At 54.6% G+C, this 23,673-nt stretch overlaps 1 protein-coding gene across 1 annotated transcript in view; it reads left to right on the plus strand.

Moving 5' to 3' along the window:
* Positions 1 to 2,213: 2,213 nt before the first annotated feature.
* Positions 2,214 to 23,673, plus strand: part of SHISA6 (shisa family member 6) — a 273,358-nt gene continuing 251,898 nt past the window's right edge. The window contains exon 1 of the mRNA XM_032839979.1: positions 2,214 to 2,857. Within this exon, the coding sequence (XP_032695870.1) occupies positions 2,214 to 2,857 (644 nt within the window). The remainder of the gene's footprint in view (positions 2,858 to 23,673) is intronic.

A 23,673-nucleotide genomic window follows, 5' to 3' on the forward strand; every position in this document is an offset into this window, starting at 1 on the left:
GCCTTCTGTGCCCATCTTTATATGGGACGTGATCACGGACATGGTAAATGTTCGGAGAGCTGTCTCTGGAGTGCTCTGCAAGCTTGCCTCCTTGAGGAAGGGGACGGGCTTACTCATCTTTTATCCCGGCACTTACCAGTGCCTGGTGGAGAGTAGGCACTACATAGGTGTTTACTGAACAGAAGCATTAAGAAGAGGGGGCAGGAGAGATGCAGTTGAGAGAATGGGAGAGAAAGTTCAGAGGAAGAATGAGGGAAGGCAGGGGAAGGAGGAGGGAAGGCATCCCCAGGGTTTGCCTCTGGTGCCTTGGAATCTGGGCTCCCGCTCCAACTTATCCATTATGAAGTTCCAAGCAGAGGCTCTCTGTCTTTCTGGCATGGGGGACCCTCAGTTTGGATCAGGCACCAGTGGGACTTCATGGACAGCCTTCCCACAATCTCTGCTGCCCACACTGACAACTGCCCCTGCCTTCAACCTGAATACATCTGCACTTGCAGAAAAGGCCAGGCAGGCAGACAGGATTTTGGCAGTGGTCCCCGCTTTTTGTTCTCATTTCCCCCATCTCCTCCCATGGACACATGCCAAAGACGATGATTAGGACTCCCTCTTGGGGTGGACTCAAGGCTTGGAGTTAGACCTGGGACTCCATTCCACAGATCCCATGAGCAAGCACATGGGAACACCTCCCTCTCGGCACCCCCTACCCCTTCACCTACAGCAGAGGGATTTCAAAGCTGAATCTTAGAAGCTCTGGCAGCTTTTCTAACTCTGCCCCAGTACTCTGGGAAAAGCTACGGGAAGAGGCAATAAAATGAGCCATCCAGGGCTGGCGTTGCCTTGTGTCCTTGTCCGTGTCGTTGGCGGGGTAGAGAGGAGAGCGCCCGAGGGGAGGCAGTGCAGGCCCAGCTCACTGGCAGCGCTGTAACCTCAGACAAGCCACTTGACCCCTGGTCTCAGTTTAGGAACCTGTAGCAATGGGTTTGGCCTCCTCCCTCCGCCGCAAGCGTCGCCACTAGGGAGAGGCAAAGGCTTGCAGATCCCCCAAATCCCCGCTCTGGCAGCGCACGGCCCGGGGCTCTGGGAAGGTGTCGGAATCCTGGCCGAGGGCCGGACGGGGCGAAGGGAGCGGAGGTCCCGCCCAGCCGCGGGCCGGCTCTAGAGGGGACACTCCCGCCCCGCTCCCGGCCCCTTCTCCGCCGCCGGGTTCGCCGTTTCGAAGAAGCAGAGTCCTGGGCTCTGGTGACGCGGAGCTTCAAGTGCCGCCGCGAGGGGGGAGCAGCGAAGAGTAGCCCCCTCCCCCGGGCGCCCGGGCGTGTAAACGTGGGCGGCGGTGAGCGGCTGCCCTCCCCTCCCCTCCCCTCGCCGCCTCCCCTCCCCGTGCGGCGCTCCCGCGTGTGCGGGTGTGTGAGTGCGTGTGTCTCCCTCGCTCCCTTCCGCACGCGCTCCGGCACTAGTGCAGGCGGCCGGCCGGCGGCTCCCGGCTCGCTCGCTCCGGCCGCTGCGCTCCCCCTCGCCGCCACTGCCGCCACCGCCGCCGCCGCCGCCGCCTCTGCAGTCGCAGCCGGGCATGGTGAGTGAGTGAGGGCCGGCCGCCGCGCGCCCCCCGCCGCAGCCCGCTCCGTCCCGGGGAGTCAGCCCGCGGCGGGAGCGCGCTGCGGGGCCGGCGACCCGTGCGCCCTCGGTGGCCCGCGCGCAGGGCCCCCGGGCCCCGTCTCTCCGCGGGCTCCGCGCCCCTCCGGCCCCGAGCCCGGCTCCTCGAAGGCTGCGCGCTCCCTCCCCGCCCGCCCCCCGCCCCGCCCCGTGACCGGCTCCCCGTCTTGTCCCGCAGGACCCGCCCGGACGGGACCACGCCGCTGCCGCCGCCGCCGCCGCCGCCGCCGCCGCCGCCGGGAGCCGCGCTTCGGGTCCCGCCTGAGCCGCGCCGCCGCCGGCGGGGGATGGGGCTGCCCGGGAGGCGCGCGGATCCCGCAGGGGGAGCGCGGACCCGGCGCGCAGCGTGAGCGCCCGAGCAGCCCGCGCCGGGCCGGTCCGTGCGCACCGCGCGCCGCCGCCGCCGCCGCCGCCACCGCCGCCCGCGCCTCGATGGCGCCATCGCCCCGGCGCCTCTGACCGCCCGCGCCGCCAGCCCGGCTCGCGCCGCCGCCCTCGGAGTCCGGCGGCGGGGGAGCGGCCTGCCGCGGAAGACTGCCCGCGCCCTCCCGCCCGGCCCCGCCATGGCGCTGCGGCGCCTCCTGCTGCTGCTGCTGCTGCTGCTCTCGCTGGAGTCCCTGCACCTGCTGCCCGGCGCCCGCGGCGCCCGCGGCCGCGCCGCCAACCGGACCCTGAGCGCCGGCGCCGCTGCCGTCGGGGGCCGGCGGCCCGGGGGTGCCCTGGCCCGGGGCGGCCGCGAGCTGAACGGCACCGCCGCCCGGGCGCCCGGCGGCCCGGAGGCGGGGAGCCGGCGGGGACAGCCCGCGGCGGCGGTGGCGGCGGCCAGCGCGGCCGTCACCTACGAGACGTGCTGGGGCTACTACGACGTGAGCGGCCAGTACGACAAGGAGTTCGAGTGCAACAACAGCGAGAGCGGCTACCTGTACTGCTGCGGCACCTGCTACTACCGCTTCTGCTGCAAGAAGCGCCACGAGAAGCTGGACCAGCGCCAGTGCACCAACTACCAGAGCCCCGTGTGGGTCCAGACGCCCAGCACCAAGGTGGTGTCGCCGGGGCCCGAGAACAAGTACGACCCGGAGAAGGACAAGACCAACTTCACCGTCTACATCACCTGCGGGGTCATCGCCTTCGTCATCGTGGCCGGCGTCTTCGCCAAGGTCTCCTATGACAAGGCCCACCGCCCTCCGCGGGAGATGAACATCCACAGGTGAGAGAGTGTGCGTGCGAGCGGCCGCCCGGGGCCGGTCCCCCGGTCCCCAGTCCCCAAGTCCCCCGGGTCCGGGTCCCCAGCCTCCCGCTGAGCCTCGCCCCTCTTAACGTGCATCCCGGTCTGCTTCACACTCGGCGCCACCAAGTCGCTCTGACTCTCTGAGACCAGTTTCTCCCTCGCTTGCTTCCTTGACGTGCAGATAAATCACAGCTTTCTTATTTCCACCCTTTCTTCAGAGTCCAGAATGCATGCTTTGGTGGTAGGGGAGTTACGGGGCAGAGTAAGGATCAGTGGGGTCCCCCAAGTTTGAGCCTGGAATTTTATGAATTCCATAACCCTGGATGGGGGATGGGGTGGGGTCCCGGGTTCAGTTTTCAGGGCAAGTGGGCACTTTGGGGTAGGCTCCTCTTGGCTTTGGCTTTCTGAGTCTAACCAGCACATCCTCTTCGGTCTAGGATCGTGAACAATGTTGGAACCTGACAGGAGGGAGTATCAAGTGATTTAGTATAAGCTGGGTGTTCCCCATGTGGGGACGGGGTGGGGGGGTGGTATGGAAGGGACGCCTTCCCCAGTAAGAAGGGGTAAAAAATTTCTCCATTCCATGTTGACCAAGGGCAGATGGTGTCTCTTCACTGCCTCCTTGCCCAAGTGGGATGCTTATTTTCCTGCTGAGACTGGAGGACTTGGGGTCTTTCAAACCCTGTTGACCGAATGCTCTGAGTTAACACGCTTGCTGTGGACAGCTTTTACCGCTTACATTGGGGGGGCGTGGGTGACAGGCGCAGCCTCCCCGGGAAACTTATGGCAAGAGCTCGAAATACGGCAAAGCACAGCCCCATCCTGACTGCCTCCCACCCCAGGGCCCTGGCTCCCAGGGAGTCCTTAGGGAAGTCGGAGCCCAGAGAACAGGAAACCAGCCTCTCTCCCCAAGTCAGGGACCGTTGCACCCAGAGGAGGCAAAGTTAGCTCAGCTTCCAGTCCCCTCGTGATGATGAATGGCTGGACCTTGTTCAGCAGAGTCTTTCAGGGAACAAATCCTGCCCCAGGACATGCCTCCATTTTTGGCACGGGGTGTGAGCCCTGCCTGGGTAACCAGGACCCCCTCCCCCAGACCAGTCCTGCTTCTGCATGTGCCAAGCAGACCCCCACCCAGAACCACACAGCTGAAACTCATTTCTATTCTTCCGGCCTGAATGCCTTCTTCCCTTGCCACTGTGGACATTAATCAGCCGTACCTTGATGAAGAGAGAAAGGCAGATAGAAATTTCTGGGCACGATTTTTTTTTTTCTTCCTTTGAAGATGTTGAGAAAAGATGATACTCCCTGGCAGGTTTTATTGAGTCAAACGCACGACGTGTGGGTATTTCAATAGTGACATACATACTTGGGTATCAGAACTGTGTGTTTCCAAAAGCAGACCTGTGTATAATTCCTCACTCATCACCCTAAGGGGCCACTGTCCCCCATTCCCCAACCCCCCCAACATCTTATCTTTTAGGTAGTGAGTCTGTGCCTGGCTGGTCCCGGGCATGGGTGGAGGAATTGTGAGCAATGGGATGCGGGCAGTCCGTATCTCCTTGGGGTCTGGTCTGGTGAAGGGTTCTCCCTCGTGGCTCACCTTGGAAAGCAGAGAAGTCATAGCCTGTGGGCAGGCACCTTCCAGAAGCAGTTGTACTCGGTCCTTCCTCTGCCTACCTCCAGGTGCCTTCTCCTGGGCTCCTGGCCACTCATCCCACATTCCCTTGCTCTGGTTTCTTTCTTTTCTGGGCTGCCCCCTACCCTGCCCTCATACCCCCCTACTGAATGTCATCCCCTGGGAGGATACTGGTGATGGTCTTTGGATGCTGGTGCTGGCCTCTGTTCTGCTGGTTTGTGACCCTGGACATGTCACTGTTCCTTGGGGTGTTTTCTCCCCTCCCCATCATGGCAAGCCCACCCTCCCCCAACCCTGGACTAGGATAACTTGTTTGTGTACAGGCTCAGGGACTGGTGATGGTGTTGGAGCAGTTTCCCTCTGGGGTCAGGAAGGAAGGTAATTGTGGAAGGGAGCTGAGTTCAGCCTGAGACCGTGATGTTAACGTGGGATGTTTCTCTCTCAAATTCACCTCCTGATTTTATTCAGTTCACAGCTTCTCTGCGAGCAGCTGTAGCTTTGCCTGCTGGGTGCTTTGGAAACCGACATACTGGGGCCTGTTCGGTGAGGGACAATGCCTGTCTCTGTTTTGGGGGAAAGGGGGCAGAGCCTGAGCCCTCCCTCCAGACACTCCATGATGACCTTGGGCAGGGCGGGGGAGGGGGGGGTGGTGGGGTTGCGTGGGTGGAAAGCTCAGCATCCAGTTCTGGGTGACTCAGGCACCAAAGCATCCCACCTCGACCTCTCCCCTCCCCGGGTATGTCAGGCTGAGCATACACATGGCAGGGTGCTGCTCCCCAACCCCTGGATGTGTTCCCAGGACGCATCCCAACTCACTCACACTTGAGAGGTCACCGCTTGCCATTCCGGTGGCGGGGTTGGGGGGGTTTCCATGCAGAGGGTCTGGTTGGGAACCGGAGTAGAGAAATGGGAAGAGAGAACGAGTCCTACCTAATGAATTTTTCCTAGGGAGGGGATGGGGGAGGAGAAAGGATGCACCCTCTCCAGGGGGGTCCGCGGAGGAAGTGGGCTGTGTGTGTGGTTCCCTATGCCTTGAAATAGTTCAGCAGAGACATTTCCTTTCTGGAAAGGTGAAGGATTTATTCCAGTGTGATCCTCTCTCTGAAGACGGGAGCGGGGTGGGCAGGGGCTGGGTCTGAGGGAGGAGGACCGGGTCATCATCCTAAGGGATGTTTGTGGGAGGGTTAGAAGGGGTGGAGGAGGAGGCTGCCACCCCAAGATCAGCCACCTGCCTCCTCCTGGTGTCCCCGGGCGGGCCAGCCCTCCGCTCACCCATGGCACACATTCCTTGGAGCCCGGCTTCCTTTCACTGCTCTGGCCCCCGCAGGGAAGAACAGATTTAGTCTTTTCCAGAAGTGATTAGACCCTGCCGTCCTGTTTCTGTGTGTGGAGTCAGTGTCTGTAGGGGAAACTCTCAGCTCTCTGGTGATGCCAACACCAGCTCAGCTGGACCCCAGAGGGGAGGAAGAGATGGGCGGCCAGGGGGACCAAAGGCTGAGCCGTGCTCTGGGTCTGGGGAGCCACTGGACTAGGGGGTGCCCACCTTTCCCCAGCCATGGCCCTGTTTTCCCCCGCAGGTCGCTAGCTCACCTTCCTGTCCACCTTCCCCCAGCTGAGGTTCAAGTTCATAAACCACAGGCATGCCCCCAGCCCCAGCAGTTTCTGCTTTGCTTCCTGGGGCTGTTTATTCAACGAGGGGCTGTGATGTTCTTCCTGGGGCAAGTGCTTCCGCCCAGGCAACAGGCCCCCTCTAGGAGCCATCTCACATTCAAACCCGTCCCCTCCTCCTCACCTGGAGTTGATTCATTAGTGTCCTGGAGAGGAGACTCTCCAAGCAAGAAAGTCTGCCTTTTTTTTTTTTTTATTTTTTTTTTTTTTAATTTTAAGTAGCTACCTAGCAGCTGGGGCGGAGAGCTCTTAGGGACCTATGGATGTAGTTGGCGGAGTCAGGGATGCCTTGGGTCCTCCCACTCTGCAGGAATGGAGGGATGGAGGAATTTGGGGTGGGGGGGCTCATATGCTCAGGGTTGTGGGCAGGAGAACCTGAGCAGATGCGGCCAGCAATAAAGGAAAAGTGTCAGGAAGCGACCCTTGGCTGCATCAGGAGGCTCCTTTGTCTTTGAGCTCCTCTGCTTGTTTCTAAAGGAATCAAGAGAACACTGTTCCACCTTCTCTCCCTCTAGAAATCCAGAGAGGCCCCTTGCCTGCTGCCTGACCGCGTCTTTGCAATAGCAAGACCCCTCTGCCGGCTGATTTCGTGAATTTTCTTCCCGAATCCGCGGGCAATGAATTGTCCCAGCATTCCCCAAACGCTCCCATTTCTTGGAGCACTGCGAGCTCACTATAATGAATTGATTAAATAGAGAGTCAGCTTGTTTTTTCCTTCAAATAGAGCAGTTGGAAGGACAGGGGGAAAAAATCTTGCCTTGGAGTGAAGGTCTGAACATTGCTTGTTTTCTGTTGCCTTGGAGGGGAAAAAAATTGCATGCAGGGAAAGCAGGGAAATTGTAAAGGAATTTAAGGAGGTTATGGAAGAGGGGTTAGGGAAGGACACCCAGAAGACAGGAGGAGGCAAAAATGGCAAAAGGAGGGAGGTAATGGGGTGAGAAGTAGATGTGGTGCCCAGGTCCTGGGCTACGTGCAAATGCCTTCAATTCCACGGAGGAGCCCTGGTCACCTACTGGGTGGCGAGGTATGTCTCAAACCACATAACCTAAGCTTGTAAGGTGGTACCTTGGACACAGAAGGGCGGCAGAGTTCATTCTGGATTTAGCAGGTCAGCCGTGCAAACTGCTTTCCAGAATCTGGCACGCTGACAGTTCCGCCTGGTCTGTTGCTCTGCTGTCTTCTTGTCCTCTCCCACCCCGCGCCAGCCCAGAAGGCACGTGCATGTGTCTCCCGTCCCCACCCACCGCTGACCCCAGGCTCCGAGCGCGTTCCTCCGGAGGAATCCGCTAAGATACCAAGAGTTTGCCCCCAGTGCTAGACTGCCAAGCCCCAGGTGGAGGAAAAGTCCAATTCACTGTTTTCAACCTCTTTTAATGAGATCAGATTGATTTGGCTGTTGATTCCGATCCAGAGGTTCGGACAGCTGAAGAAGTGAGCTGATGGAAAGAGGTTAGTTTCCCAGCCCCGGGCAGACATGCCCACCGAAGACCCAGAGTAGAAGGGAGCTACACCAGAGGTGGTTTTGTCCTTCCCCCTTGCACTCCCCGATTTCTCCAGGGCCTGGCAGGATCGATTGCTCTTAGATCTTAACTTCCGGCTGCCTTTCCATAGAGTGCGAATCCCCACCACGGGCTGGAAGGGGCGGCCAGCCGCTGGCTGTGGGATGTCACCCCCTCACCTCCCTCTTTGCCACCGCGCCCCGTGTAATGTGCTGCGTAACCTGCTTTTAAGATTATGGCGAACTCAGGTGCATCTTGTCTTACCATCTTGATTTTATCCCTGGACGACGTCCATCCTGCAGAACCACAAAATTGCCTTGCGAGCTTGCCGGTGACATGTCTCAGATGGGCGATGGGGAAGGGACCGTATTAGAACCTGGGTTTAATTTGTTTTTTAAATACCTTCTGATGTGATTCTTTTTTTCTCCCTCTCTTTCCTCTGTTTTGGGAAACTCCATCCAGCCCATTGTTTTTCCCTGAGTCACATCTCTGACCTCCTGTTTCTCGGTACTGGGAACAGGGAAGAGGGCTTGGTGTAAGGGGTTTACCCACAAACCCTCAGAGGGTCTCTGTCCCTTGGCCTTGATCAGGCTTATTTCACACCCCTTCAAGATGATTGCTTCCCCTGTCTGTTCTTCTTTTATCTTTAGAAGTGAGACCAGATTGTCCTGAAAAGGCAGAGTAATACAGTTGACCCTGGAACAGCACCGGTTTGAACTGTGCGGGTCCCCTTATACACAGATTTTTTTTTTTTTTGTAGTTTTATTCTGCTTTTTTTTTAAACGTAGGCTCCACGTCTGATGTGAGGCTTGAACTCACAACCCTGAGATCAAGAGTCACATGCTCTCCCAACTGAGCCAGCAAGGCACCCTCAGATTTTTTTTTTTAAATAAATTCAGCGCAGAACAGTAAACGGGTTTTTTCTTACCATTTTCTTCTCTCTAGCTTGGTTTACTGTAAGAATAGAGTATATGTGTGGGTTGGCTGCCGTGTTATTGGGAAGGTCGGGCTCAACAGTATGCTGTTAGTAGTAGTTAAGCTCTGGGGGAGTCAGAAATTATCCTTGGATTTTCAGCTGCATGAGGGGGTTGTCGCCGCTAACCCCTGCCTTGCTCAAGGGCCAACCATACGTTTTATTATTTTGTCATCATTATAGAATTGTAGAATTTTTATTACAGGCCAGTCATGTAGGCTAACTTCCTGATTTTACAGGCCAGGGGATGCCCAGGGAGGCCAGATCACAATGCCAGGGGGTTCCCAGCTAGCGGGGGGTGGAGGGGGGGTGCCGCCTAGACCCGGAAGCTGGGGGCGGAGCTGGGTCTGGGCCCCGCCCACTTTCCTGGCGAAGTGTGGCCCAGCCCGGTCTCCTGCATTGAGCACCCATGATGGCTTCACTTAATGCACCTGTCTCTGAGTCGCAACCAGATAACTTCCCAGATGTTTGGAGGAGTGAGTGATGGACTTCTAGCCTCTCTCCTTTCCCTACATTGCTTTGGTCCTTCCTCATTCAGTTTGACCATCCCCTAAAATGATTTCTGTCCGTCTTCCCCAGTCCCCTTGCAGTTTTCTCCAGGTCCCTTTGCAGAGGGCGATGACCTGATTGAAGCACCATCCTTTAATAGGATCCGAGGAATGCAGAGCCTGGAAGAGAGGGAGTGCAACAAAAGCCAGAAAGTTGTGAACCATGGGAAAGGGCCACCAAGCAAAACTGTGGGCAGACCTCTGTAATTCAGAATGTGGGCTCTGAATGCTTTCTCTCTCTCCCAGAAATGGGGTGTGTGTGTGGGGGGAACGCTGAGACCTACCAGGTTCAATGAGTTTCAGTTTTGCCAGAGACCACCAGAGACCTCCAGGTGCCCTGTGGGCCCAATGTGGGGGGGATTTCCCCTTTGTCCTCTAGGGTGGCTCCCCGAATATATGACAGCTTTGTGAGTCCCAGAGGCACGCTCACTGCTGCCAGCCCTTGCCTATTCCCAGGGCTGGGCCATGACCCCACAGGGACAGAGTGGATACAAGGTGAGGGGTCCAGAGAAGCTTCTAGAAGGATGGCTAATGAAGCTGGAGATTTAGGTCTGGCCATTCTGTGACATTCATCTTGATGGCAGGCAATTTGGGACCCCTCTCCTACAATGCGCCCGATCCTAACTTTGAAAGAGCCAGGACGTCCCTATCCTAATATGTCCTCCTTCCAAGCAGTCACCTTGGCAGGTCCCAGGCTCCCTCTTCTCCAGAAAACCGTTGCCGCGGTTCCTCCTGGAAGTGTTCTCGGAGCCCAAGGCATGTCACAGATTTTTATCCTCTTAGGGTAGATGTGATTCTTGTAAGCAGCGATGAGTCACCGGGCTGAGGCCGATGAATGGAGTCGTTGATCGGCCAGTCATTCGCAGACACAAAGGGTGCCTCCGGTAATGAGACCTGCCCTCCTGGGAGCCTCGTGGCTGCTGTCCCCAGAGGCCGGGCCCAGAGGAGGCGTTCCAGTAAGGAATGGCAGCCTTGTAAAGCCGAGCCCGGTGGCCATGGGGGCCACTTTGCAGAGACCACGCTGCATGCAGGAGGGTATCACCAGCCTTCCCCAAATCAGCCTCATGTCCTATCAGCATGTCCCAGCAGACAGTGGAGGCCCTGGGGAAAGAAAGCACTCAAATATGCAGGGAAGTGAGTTCAAATAACTGCTCAGAGAGGGAGAACCAAAAAAAAAAAAAAAAAGAATGTCCCACATTTTTTCATGAGATAAGTAGACAACTCAATTTAGATTTTTAATTTGATTCTGAGGGTAGAGGGACCCAAATTCTTGGGGATGCGTGTGGCTGGGCTTGGGGTCAGAGCTGGAGGGTCTCTGCGCCCTCCCGTCTGTCCGTGTGGATGCCATCACCTCCGCGATCTGGCGTTTGCCTCAGGTCCCCGCTGGGGCCACACAGCCCTTGGACAGGTGGAAGTGTTTGCACGCGCAGGGAGGTGGGGCTGCCCCTGACCATGGCGCGTGGATTCCTACATGAACTGCACTCCCCCTGGCCCCTTCTCCCAGAGTGCGTGCGCGCCAGGGCACAGCCTCTGTTCTCCGCACACCCCCTAATGGGCACTCTTGTTGGACCCTGGGGGTTCAGCCCTGCTCTGTGGCTGGGAAGCCCCCTTCCTCCGCTCAAAGGTGAAGATGGGAGAAGGTCTGTTTCCCGGAAGCTTACACAACTCTGTCTTCTGTGCACCTGCAGAAAGCCGGCCTTGAGGAGGGCCAGAGGCCTCAGTGCGAGCACGGCTCAAGGTCACCTGGATGAAACAGGGAGGGTGGTAGGGAGAGGCTGACCAGAGCTCTCAGTCTCCAGGGCTTCCTCTGTGCCTGGAACCCTGCTATGTACTGGACATAAACTGTCTCACTGCATCCTTCCTTCACCCTCTGGGGATAAGTGCCCATTGCACAGAGGAGGAAATCAGCTCAGAGAGGCTTAGTAACTTGCCTAAGGTCACACAGCTAGAACATGGCCAGTCTCTATCTCCATGGGGGGGCAGCTGGCTCCCACCGCCCCAGATGTAAACGGGTCAGTGATGCTCCGATTCCTTGAGAAAGCAAATAGGCCTCTGACCGTGCCCTGGCGTGGTGAGAAATGGGGGCATTTCTCATGCCCTGCAGATCAGGGTGTCACAGAACCGGGCTGGTGGCCTCGCTTGCATTGCCTGCAGGGCCTGAGGCCACCAGGGCAGTGCAAAGCCTTGTTTTCAAGAATGGATCACGTTGGTGGACGATGGTGAAGGCAATACAAAGAAAATGCGAAAAAACAAAAGTGAAGCAAAACACCCCGATTCCATGGAGGATCGCCAACAACAAAAACAACAATCCTTTACCGTTATTGGCAGAAACCCATCCTCCCCCCAGCCCCCCCCCGCAAACCCCAGGGCAGTTCTGCATGAGTCCAGCTCTGAAGAGTAATAGAGGCGCTGGGGAGAGGAAGTGATCTGGGGGCGAGGGGATGGACCTCAGGCCATTCCCAGTTCTAATTACCGGGACCTGCAGCTCCCAAGCAGTTCCATTTGTCACTGCTCCCTCCCTGCCCCATTTATAACATGTAGCACAGGGCACACCAGGCAGAGTTTTGCCCGACTCACTGCTGCTTGCCGCTCTGGTCCTGCGCTTTCCCTGTTTTAAGTCTCCCAGCCGAGTCTCCTAATTCCTCCTTCTTATCAGGTGTTTCTCTGCTTCTTGTGACCTGGAGTCCCCTGTCCTGAAAGGCATGCTTGAAGGAAGGCACCCCGGGGAGCCCTCAGCGCCCTGGCCTTTACTCCCAAACTTCTGTTGTCCTGGTCAGTGGTGGTGGTCACGGCTGTGGTGGTGGTCAGTTGTGCGGCTCACACTCCCTGGCCTGTGGCGCCCGGGGCAGGGTCCCTGATGGAGGGGGCTACTCACCCTACTGAGGGCGGGTGTAGGAACAATTTCCCTAGCTTTCTCCAGGGAGAGGAAGGTTCCTGGACGCCGTTTCCAGTCCCCATCCCGGCTCAGACCCATTCGGGTCAGAGGAACAGGAGAACCCTTGTTCCTCCTTGCTCACGCCCACTGTCCCCACCTCGAGACCATGGAGGCCAAGTTCCAACCAGGTGCTGGGTGGCTACAACCTTGGCCCTGCTCCCCCGGCGTTTGGGAGAGAGGAGTCACTGCTTTCTGCAGGCTTCCCAAACACTCATTATTCCTTGCTTTTTTGGCATTTGGTCTTGTGTACTGTTCCCATTAGCTCCGGTATTAAAGTCTCATTACTTAGGACATCTGTCCTCTGGACATATTCGCGGCTCCCTTAGCCAAATGTCCTCTTCTGGGAAGGATGCTTTCCGCCGTGTGCCCTCTTGGATCTTCCTTCGGTCTTGCTGCCCCAGTGAGGAGGGATTGAACCCAAGAGGGCTTGCGGGGGAGTGGCTGTTAATTTTAAGTGGTGCCTGAGCATGGGTTCCAAAGATCACCTATCCCCTCCCTTTGGAGGTCTTGGGACTGCAGACCCTTGCTGTCATCCCTAGGGGTTGGGTAAGAATGGGCATCATTCCCCGCCTCCCAGGCACTGGGGCTGCCTGGGGCACCGTGGAAGAATCAGGATTCTTCCTGATTGAACTAGCAGCCGGCCCTCTGTGTCTTTTTTGACTGCATCCCGAGAAGTTTGCTCAAACTTTCCCAGGGGATGATGCATTTCTCCTACCTGTCCTGCTTTTTTGGATCCCCCTTCACTTCTGTTGGGTTGGGTCCCTTTGCTCTCTCCCTCCAGCTCTCCTTCTTGAACTCGTCCTGCTGTAACTTCATTAAACGGCTTCGACTGAGACTCTGCTAATTCCGTGTGTATCCAAATCGGACCTGGGTGACGTTGTTTTTCTTTCCTCTATCTGATAAAAATCTGTGATGAACAGATTAATAGCTCAGACAAGACTGCAAAGATTGCGCAGGGCACAGAGACCATGCGGTAGGACAGATTTTTCAAGCAGGCTCTTCCTAGATGGTTGGCATGCTAATTACCAATCATTCTTATCTATTCAATGAAGTAGCTCTCCAGCTCCACAAAGATCAATTTTTTGGGTTTTGTTTTGTTGTTGTTTTTCCTAGCCTAGTTTGTAATCTTACAATGGCCCAGGGAGTAGTAAGAATGCATTTCCTTTAAAGTGTTTTTGAATTTCCATGCCTGTTTCACTGATTGGGATTAAGTATATTGGGGATGCTTAACCATAGGCTGCTTCAAATTCCCTTTTTAATTCCCTCTGGGGGGCTCCTGCTAATTGCCCCTCTTGTTGTTTCTTTTTTTCTTTTTTTTTTTTTTTTTTTTTGTATTGCCCTGAGTTTTTAGATTCTAAAAACTCTCTGCAGTGGGTCCTCCCACAACCCAGAAGGTTCTCCTCATTCCCTCTTGCCCTGGGATGAGCCCCTGGACATGGGGGTTAGGAACCCAGGGTTTCCTGGGAGCTGAGATAAGAGGCAGGCTAATCCCACCTTGGGTCACTTTCTGTCGCCATGCCCTTGGGTGAGTCCCTTGGCCCTGACTTGACAGACTTTGGTCTGTCAGCCTGGCTGTGGGATGGGGGCCACCAAGTTGTGGAGCTGTGTTCTTCTTTGGCCCCATTCTGGTCTAAGCCACCAGGGAGGTTGAGGCAAGCAGAATGTACATCCGTACATCAAATGCATCAGTCCTGGGAGAAAATGCATTTTCCTTGTACACTCCCTTCAGGTAAGAATGGTGTGATGGCTTGACTTTAGCATCTTAAGCTCACACCATCTCTTGGGTGAAGGGGACTTGGGAGCTCTTTTGGTCCTCACATACATGTGCATCGAGACCTGGGCTCCCTCTGTTCCTGGAGTGATCCATTAGGTTCTGAGGACGTAATTCTCATTAATTCTTACGGGGAGCCAACATCGACTTCTTGGCATGAGGCGTCTCCAGTGGAACAACCCATAGGAAATGTATCCTTTCTTCTGGAAGACAAGAAGTCTTCTTTCTCTATGGAGATGGCAAGGGCATGCCCCCTTCAGTCTCCCTTTTGCTTGGATAAATATCCCTAGCTACGAGTCTGTTCCTCATGGGACATGCATTCAAGTGTTTGTACCCGTGAGAGGACGGTTCACATCAAAATGGGCTTATAAATCTCTAGCAGAACCCCCAGGTGACATTTTCCCCAGCAACATGCAGGTCTCGGTCATTTGGGTGCCTTGCAAACATCTGAAGATTCCTTTTGGGAAATTGGTGGGTCTCCAGGGCTAGGCATCTGTCCGTCTCCCCCGACCAGGATATCAGGACGACACGTGTGTTTACTTGTCTCGTTCACACCGGTATTTTATGCCTGGAGCAGTGCCTGGCACAGGCAGGTGCTTAGTTAATGGGGTTGAACGAAGGGCTGGCGTAAGTAATGAAAATGGGGAGGACGTTGGTGGTCTCTACGTGGACCCCACTCTTCTGATGGTTCTGTCGATGCGAAGATAGTTGAGTTTGGAAGTGCCAGTCATGTTTATATATTTTTTTTTTTTTCTTAAAGAAGAAGGAAGGAAGGAAAAGGGAAATAGGAAGAACGAAAAAAACAGCCCAGCTGAATCCTTCACAGCAAACTTCTCCCTGGCTAGTGTGATGCGTTTGCTCTTTTAGGCCCCGCTGGAGTCCTGATTTGTTTTGCTCACAAAGTGAAACTCCTTGCTTTTCAGCTGAGCTCTATCTCAGAGCTTCCTCCCAGTCTATCGGAAACACAGCTGGTGACAGCCTCTCGGAGAGGAACTGACACTCTTCCTTGCACTTTGGCTGTCAGAGGCCAGGTTCAGGGTTCAGGGAACACAGCTGTGTGACCAGACGCATGCCTGTCCTGAGGCCTGATCGGAAAAGATGGGACGTGGGTGGTCCCTTCCAGGATGACCCGTGGCCATTGTGTGCCAGAGTTTGGCCCATCTGGCACCGTGGACGCAGGCCTCTGGGAAGCCCCTCTTCCATCCTTACTTCTGCTGTGCTCCTGTGGGCTGTGCCTGAGCAGACACGAGGAGGTTGTCGCCGGATTTATTTATTATTCAAATATTTATATAGTGCTTCCCGGTTGCCGGGTTCTGTCTGAAGTGCTCTACGAATATTAACTCATTTAATCTCCGCGATAACTCAGAAGAGGTAGACTTTCTTTTTGGTTTTATTATTTCAGCTTTATTTTTTCAATGAGGAAACAGAACCGCAGGGCACCTACGTAGCTGGTGATCGTCAGCATACTAAGTGGTCAGCATTCCTGCCCGGGGACTCTGGCTGCAGGACCCCCATGAGAGGCTGCCCCGCCTTCCTTTGGTCTCAGCCCTGGATTTCGGTTCATGCACCTATGGCACGTCGAGAGAAGGACGCCGAGATAACAAAAGGAAAACCCCGGTGGTGGGTACATGTATGAATTACTGTGTCACCTGCCTGTCCACTGCTATGCTGACAAATCTTGGGAGCATTTTTGTTTTCCGCCAGTTCGAAGTGGTAGATGCCCTCGACCCATCGAGCTCTTGGATTCGTTCTCGGAAGATCCAGATGTTTCTAGAAAGTCTAGGCATGGTGTTGTTGCTGCCCCATTTTCCACTCCTGGGTAAATTTTCACATGATTCATGAGGCCAGGAATGCAGAGTGTGGCGGGCATACTGTGAGGGGCAGACGGGGGGTGGGGGGCGCGGCCGGAGGAGGCATGTCTGTGCTCCAGCTGGCTCAGGGCTAACCATCACGTCACAGCCCCCAGACAGGTGCCTGTCGGGATGGAGCAACGTGGCCAGCTTACCTGGAAAGCAAAGCAGGCCGGCCGAGCCTTCCCTCCCTGGGTCCCGCGGTGTTCACTGGCCACGATGAATTCCCATTGTGCCCGGGGACAACTCAGACCCCCAGAACAGCTCAGTGCAGATGCGCAAACATTGTTACCACAACAAAGGAGATCTCCACACCCATTTGGAGCCTCTCTGTATGAGGAGAGCGGTCTCGTGCAGACACAAAGCCAGCAGCTGTGTTTTTCAAGTGGACTGTGAGAGAACCAGAAATAAGAACTAAATGAAGCCATTCTCCTCGGCCGGTGTTTATTAAAAATATATTCACTTTGATTGTCCGGAGCGCGTGTTTTGGAGAATTAAAGGCACGCCGACTGCCCAGTAAACAGGTAGGAGGAGGAAGTTACAGAGGACACTGGCTCTTCCCAGCATCCCGCAAAAGCTCTGTTCTCTGGGACTCAGATAACCAGAATATTCGATTTAACCAGATTAGAATATCTGCCTTCTACTTCTAGGAGAAATACAAAAGGAGCCGTCAGAGGTTTACTTAAGGAGGGAAAAAGAAAAAAAAAAAAAAAACAACCTTTCATGGTTCATCCTGCAGTTTTTACACACATAACTGTGTTTTCCTAGAATAGTCTGCATTTTGCTTAGTGTTCTCCAAAGAGAGCTAAAGATTAGGCTGCTGGCCCTCTCATGGAAGAAACTTGCATTCTTTTAAAAAAATATATTAATTATATTCAGTATATTCTACTTAATGAGGCAGGAATGCTTTTAGAAAATTCTTCAAGATCAAGAGCGTTCTCATTAGTCCTCAGGAGTAAGAGCATTAACCAGAATAGCTTATTCATGGAGCAGTTGATCCGTTTGGCCTTTTATCACACCTATCCAACAGCAGAAATGTCTTCCTTCTCCCTCCGGAAAGCGAAAAGACACAGTTAGGGGTCGAACGAGCCAGCTTGCCTTGTCCTTGGCAGAGAAAAGCTTACTGGGCACTACGTGAACTTAGTTTCTCCCATCCGTGGCATTTAGGGGGCTCGGAACTCCCGAGAAAGAAACTCCACGGAGTTCAGGGACTGAGTGCTGGGTAGGAGGACAAAGGTTTGGTAGAGCAAGACCGTGGCTCCTCACTAGGGCCTTGTGCAGAGCAAGGGGTCTAAGAAACTATGTTGGTGCTCTCCTCAGGACTCAGTGGGACAAAACAGTTGCCCTCTAAAAACAACGTAAAACCGTTCTGGCTGCTGGTGTCGATGACTCACGGAGGTTGCTAGAAATGGGTAGCCGAGAGGGAGCTGGCTTCTGTTTGGGCCAATTTTTCCGCTAACCATTGAGCACTCCTACAGCCTTGGGTTCAGAGACCCTTGGAGGGATGTGTTAGGTGGAAAATCATGTGACTGGGTGGATGGAGGGACAGGTGGATGGACAAGCATAAGCATGAATGAATGGATGAATGGATAATCTGGTGGTTTAAAGGAAGCCTCTGTCTTTTCACCTACCCATGGGTAGAATCTGGATTTACCACCTCCTAGTTGTGTGCCGTTGGGCTAGCCTTGCAAAGTCTTAGTATTCCCAGCAGTTAGTGATGGCTCCGATAGCGTCTCCCAAATCATGTTGTTTTGAGGGTTGGAGGATAGGGTGGGTGTAAGAGTTTAGCATGGGTGTCTGGTACATAGTCATCCCTCAGTCAATGATAGTGGTCCATTTCCTAAGTCTTTGAGTTCCTGCTGACTTTCCCAAGCAGGCAAGGTTATGAAGCAAAGGCTACGAAGGTTTTATTTCTTTCTTGTCAAGGGGAACCACGTGCCCTTTTTAGAAAGAGTCCATGTCTCTCGAATGCAGATGGCAGCCCGTCAAAATGTTGACCAGGCCTGGTCGCCGGTGTCCAGACAACTCAACACTTGGGGTGTTCAAACACACTTCCATTTCCTTGGGATCGCTGGCGTTATTATACAAGGTTTTTAAGCAGGTGAATCAGGAGTCTTGACCCAAATCTTTCACTTACTGATTGTTTCTCCGTGCCCAGATGTTAGCTGGCATTTGCTAAGTTGGTAGACCCAGGTGGAGAGACCCGACGGACTCACTGGTGCAAGCAGACCCAGCACAGGGCAGAGAGATCAATGCAGGCCGTGGTCCCAGTGAGCAGAAGGACTCGGGTCCCGCGCCCCCAATTTGAATTTCTCTTCCATCACGTCCCAGCCCTAGAATCCGTCTGAGCCTCAGTTCCAGGTTAAAAATCAGGGCAGTACTGCCTGCCGAGGTCACGCAGGCTTCGAGTGGGTGTCACGGCAGATCAGGCAGGCGAGGGCATGTAGGACCGGGTTAGCGGGGCACAGACGTGCAGGGGTGTCTCAGTGATGCAGATGGTGAAGACACACGCAGTGGCTCCCGAGGACCCCTGAAGTTTCCTGGCCAGAATGCTCATATACAACGGTTTGCCCTGCTCCGACTTGCTGCCCAGTTAATTTACTCTCCCCTGCTCGCCACGCATCCAGGAAAGCCAAGGAATCCGTGTGCCAGAGGGATTGGCGAGCCAAGGCCACGATCTGGGCAATTCAGGCAAAAAAGCATGCTTTTGTTAGACTTACCCAGATACGGCAGCAAATGTGGCGCATGGGGGTGGGGGGCGGGGAGGTTGGAATGATTAGCATGATTCTTCAAGTTCTTTTTTTAAAAATTTTATTATTATTATTATTATTATTTTATTATGTAAACTCTATGCCCAACGTGGGACTCGAATTCACGACCCTGAGATCAGGAGTCCCGTGTCCCACCAGCTGGGCCAGCCAGCCACCCCCAAGACTCTTCAGGTCCTTAAATGAGAAGCTTGTAGGAGGCCAGAGGGCGCTGGGGGGTTCGCCCTTGGCTGGGAAGTCCCCTCTGTCCTTGCTGGCCTGACCCTATCCTGTTCCCACTGCTCCTCCCCTGTCTGAGCCCCTCCCCCTCCCTTACCTTCTGAGTCATTTCTGAGCACTTTCTCTGAATTTCTTTTTGTTCCTCACTCCCCCTGTCCTCCCTCCACCTTCTTGTCCCTGCCCGGTTCTGTCCCCTTTTCCGTCCGTATCCCTTTCTCTCCAGCCCAGTCTCTGCCTCCCCACTGCCTCTCTGTGGCTCTGAGTCCCTGCCTTACTGTCTGCCCTCCTTCGTCCTATCTCTCCCCTCCTCTGTCTGCCTGTCCCCCTCTGTCCTCTCCTCCCTTCTGCCCCCCTCTCGGACCTGGAAAGGGCTGCCCACTCTCTTCTTGCAAGCCCCGCCTCCCCATCCCTCCCTGACCGATTTTCTTTCCCGTAGTTGGAAAATAGCTCAGGCCCTAACCCATTTCCTGGGGCACATCCAGATTAATGAGGTGGGACTGGAATGGCACGTTTCAGAATTAGAATAATATTTATCAAGACCCTGGGGAGAAGGGGATGGAAGGTGGAGAGCAGCAGAGGGACGGGAGCAAGGAAGGGAGGTCACGGGCTGGGGGGCCGAGGCAAGGGGCTATGAGGGCAGCTGCCTGAGGGCACCACTCCTAAGGACACCGCCTGGGAATTAGGGCCACCTCCCCCTTGCCAGAAGGTGGGGGGCCTGGGAGCATGGCCCTGGCTGGCGTGTTCCTCATTAGGGACCACACGGGGCAAGCCTGCCTCTTTAGGAACACCTTCTCTAGTGCATCTCTCCCCCTTGGCCGTGCCGCCCGGCTCAGCCCAGCCAAGCCGGCATCTGGAAAGGATACAGGGCAAGTCACTGTCTTCACGAGGAGATGGCCTTGCTGTACCCCAGTTTAAACTCCTTCTCTGGCCGCAAGCCAGACCCAAGCACAGCGCTGTGCACTGAGCCTGATGGTCTCTGGCAAAGTGTCTTCCCTCCACCCCTGAGTCCACAGAGCCTGCGTCCTGCAGGGCTTCTCAGGGGACGGGTGTCAAGGGCCTCCCCGGCCTTCCAGAGAGGAGCTCCGCTCGAAAATTGCATCTCTGCTGCGTCCTCTCCTTGCCTGATGAGCCCCAGGGCCAATCTCCTCGGAAACTGGAATGGGAGCTGAAAGCGGTGGGGACAGGCCCCATCTCCACGCCTTTCTCTGGGCAGCATGCAGCCCAGGTCCCAACACACAGGCCCCCTCCTCGGGGACGTCCCCTTCGGTATCTCTGGGCCACCCCCGTGTCTGATCCTGGTGCGGGCTGCTCACAGGTATCTGGGGAGCTGGATTGCCCTGAGCCTGAATCAAAGCCTGGCTTCCCCTCGTGCTGCCTGGAGGTAGCTCAGGGCCTCTTAACCTCGCCACTGCTGACGCTTAGGGCCGGGTCCTTCTTTGTTATAGGGGCTGGCCTGGGTGTCGTGGGATGTTTAGCAACGTCCTAGGCCTCTGCTCACCGGAAGCCAAGAGCACTGCCCTTCCCAGGCGTGACTGCCAAAAATGTCTCTGGACGTTGCCAAATGCCCCCTCCTGGGGGGCAGGGGAGGGACAGAATCACCATGGAGAAGCCCGGATGGAGGCTCAGTCTTGGCCTCCCCAACATCGTGGACTTCACCACAAGACCCTGTCCTCCTTCACAGGCACCAGAGGGGTGGGAGTCTTTATAAAAACTTGAGAGGCAAGAAACAGAAAATTAATATATACTTTTTTTTTTTTTTTGGAATACCAGCTTTTTTGAAATGTAATGCACCTGCCATAGAATTCATCGTTCCATTTTAGAGTGTACAGTTTGGTGCTTTCTGGATGTCCGCCTCCCTGCCGAGTGGTCTAGCTAGGCTTTAAGAACATGTTCATCTCCCCCAGAGGAAACCCCGAACCTATGAGCAATCACTCTTCACTTTCCCCCTCCCCCAGCCCCCGGTCACTGCAAATCTGCTTTCCGTCTCTGTGGGTCTGCCGAACCTGGACATGTTCTGTAAACAGAATCCCATAACTCATGGTCTTCGCTGACTGCCGCCTTTCACTTAGCGCGATGGTTTCACGGTGTCTGCTGGGACATCATTGCTTTTTCAGGCTGAATAAGGGACACCTGGGTGGCTCAGTCGGTTAAGCATCTGCCTTTGGCTGGGGTCGTGATCCCGGGATCCTGGGATTGAGTCCCACCTCGGGCTCCCTGCTCAGCCTGCTTCTCCCTCTCCCTCTGACACCTGTTCATGTTTGCTCTCTCTCAAATAAATAAATAAAATCTAAAAAAAAAAAAAAGGCAGAGTAAATAACCCATTGTCTGAGTATTCTACATTTTGTTTTTCCTTTCATCCGTCAGTGGACTTCTGGGCTGTTCCCATCTTCCAGTGATTATTGGTAATGCTGCTAGGAACCTCCAAAGTCAGGTGTCGTGTGGACATGCGTTTTCATTTCTGCTGGGTCTCTACCTAGGAGTGGAATTGCTGGTCTGTAGGGTGACTCTATGTTTAACCTTTTGAGGGATTGCCCAATCCTTTACCGAAAGGCCTGCACCCTCTTACCTTCCCCAACAGCCATGAGTGAAGGCTCCCAGTTCTCCACCGCCTTGCCAACATTTGGTATTGTCCGACTTCTTGGTGAGAGCTCTTTAAGTAGGTTTGGACGACCGTCTTCTCATGGTTTTGATTTGCATTTCCCTGATGACTAATGACACAGAGCTGCTTTTCACATGCACCTTCTTGGGAGAAATGTCTTTTCTATCCTTCCTCCATATTTAAGCTGGGTCTTGTGTTGTTTTTTATTATTGAGTTGTAAGAGTTCTTTACATATTCTGGATATAAGTCTCCTTTCAGACATATGATTTATAAATATTTTCTCCCATTTTCTTTTTTTAAAGATTTTATTTATTTATTTGACAGACGGAGATCACAAGTAGGCAGAGAGGCAGGCAGAGAGAGAGGGAGAAGGAAGCAGGCTCCCCACTGAGCAGAGAGCCCGATGTGGGGCTCGATCCCGGGACCCTGAGATCATGACCTGAGCCGAAGGCAGAGGCTTAACCCACTGAGCCACCCAGGTGCCCCTCTCCCATTTCCTTGATGGTAGTGTTGCCTTTTCTGGATCATGCCCTTGGATGCAGGCATGATTTTTATTTTGGCGGAGTCCTGGATTTCTGCTTTTTTCTCTGCTTCCTCGTGATTTTAGTGTCACGTATATGAAACCACTGCCAAACCTCAGGTCACAAAGATGTACTTTTATACTTTCTTCGAAGAGATTGTAGTTTTGTATCTAATATTTAGCTCTGTGATCCACTTTGAGTGAATTTTACATGTGGTGTGAATGAAGGGTCCAACTTCATTCTATGGCATGTGGCTTTCCACTTGTCCCAGCACTATTTGTAGAGGAAACTGCTCTTCCCTCATTGAGTGGTCTTGGCACCTTGTTGAAAATCAATTGGCCATAGACGTAGGACTTTTATTTCTGGGCTCTCGGTTCTAGTCCATTGGCCTATATTTCTGTTATAACTTTCAAGCTCCCTGTTTCCTTACCATGGGAACATGGTAGCAAAGTGTCTTTGTTAGCCAGAGGAATGCAGGAAGACAGGATAACTTGCATAGATGTGTGGTGACAGAAATACAGAAAATATTTATAACACGTTGGAATTCGAAGAGATCTCACCAGAAGGGCCATGGTAGTCTAAACCCTTTGTTTCACTGATGGGGGAGAAAAGATTAAATTTCCGTTTTCGAGGTTAGCAGAGCTGCCCAAAGTCAGACAGCTCATTTGGGATTAGGACCCAGATCTCTGGACCTTTCAGGGCGGTGCGGGCTTCTCAGACCCTGAATGTCGGGTCTCTGACCCGGACCCCGGGTCTGCCGGACCCTCCTTCCCCAGCCTGGTGAGCTCCTGTGTTCTCCCTCTCTGCTTGGCCCCTCCCCGTGAATAGCAGGGTGCTGACATGCATCTGTTCCTCCCTTTTCAGCCAGAGGGAGGAGAACACCAGCCAGGGGAGAGCGTTTGGAACATCTGAAATTGCTGGATGAATGCTAGCAAATGATAAGATTGCCAGGTTGATGCTCTCCTCCTTGGAAGGTTCAGCATGTCAGAGGCAACATAATGGAAGGCAACAATTCACTCTCAGACACGCTTTTGGACTGCGAGGGGGCGGGTGCCGGGCATCGGAGTCCCGGTGTGAACGAAGCTGGGGGTGGGCCGCGCTGGGTGTGGGGGGGCTGGTGGTGCGGCGGCTTGCCCGCACTTCAGGGACCCCCCCACTAGCCAGAAGAGTCCCTGCCTAGCTTGTGCAGAACAGGGGTACACTCAGAACTGGGGACGTGGTCCTGAGATGGCCTTCCTTCTCCGGGAGGTGGGGGTCTCCTGTAGCTTGTCCACACTCGCCTCTGCAGCCTCAGACTACCCCTGCCTGTGTCTGTTTTTTTCCGTGAACGGCGGTCACAGGGCAGCCCCGCCAAGCGAGTCCTGTCTGAAACCAGGGGGCGGAGCGATTTCGCCGAAACTGTGAGCCCTTCGGTGATGGGAACTGTGTCCCGTTTGCCTCTGGCTCTGCGGTGACGCATACCCGCTGGGTCCGCCATGAATGCACGTTTGGTGGTCGTAGGGACATGTTGCGTGAATATGAGTTGCTCGAAGTCAGGGTAGCTGGGTCTTTTGCGGAGGGGCTGGGCCGCTTCAGCTGCAGCAGCCGCTCTGTGCATCCCTGTTTCTTCCTCTCCTCGTTGGTGTATTTTCCTCCTCCTGTTTGTAATCGTTGCCTCTTTGTGACTCCAGCTGCGATCACTGTCCGCACCGTACACGTGGTCGGGTGTTTACCTTGTTCTCTGTACGTCCTGTCTTTGCGGTTACATCACACCTTTCATTCATTGTCTTTTTAACGATTTTGTATTTATTTGAGAGAGAGAGAGAATA

The sequence above is a fragment of the Lontra canadensis genome, unplaced genomic scaffold, assembly GCF_010015895.1.
Source record: "Lontra canadensis isolate GAN:19392208 unplaced genomic scaffold, GSC_riverotter_1.0 scaffold110, whole genome shotgun sequence".
Lineage (NCBI taxonomy): Eukaryota > Metazoa > Chordata > Mammalia > Carnivora > Mustelidae > Lontra > Lontra canadensis.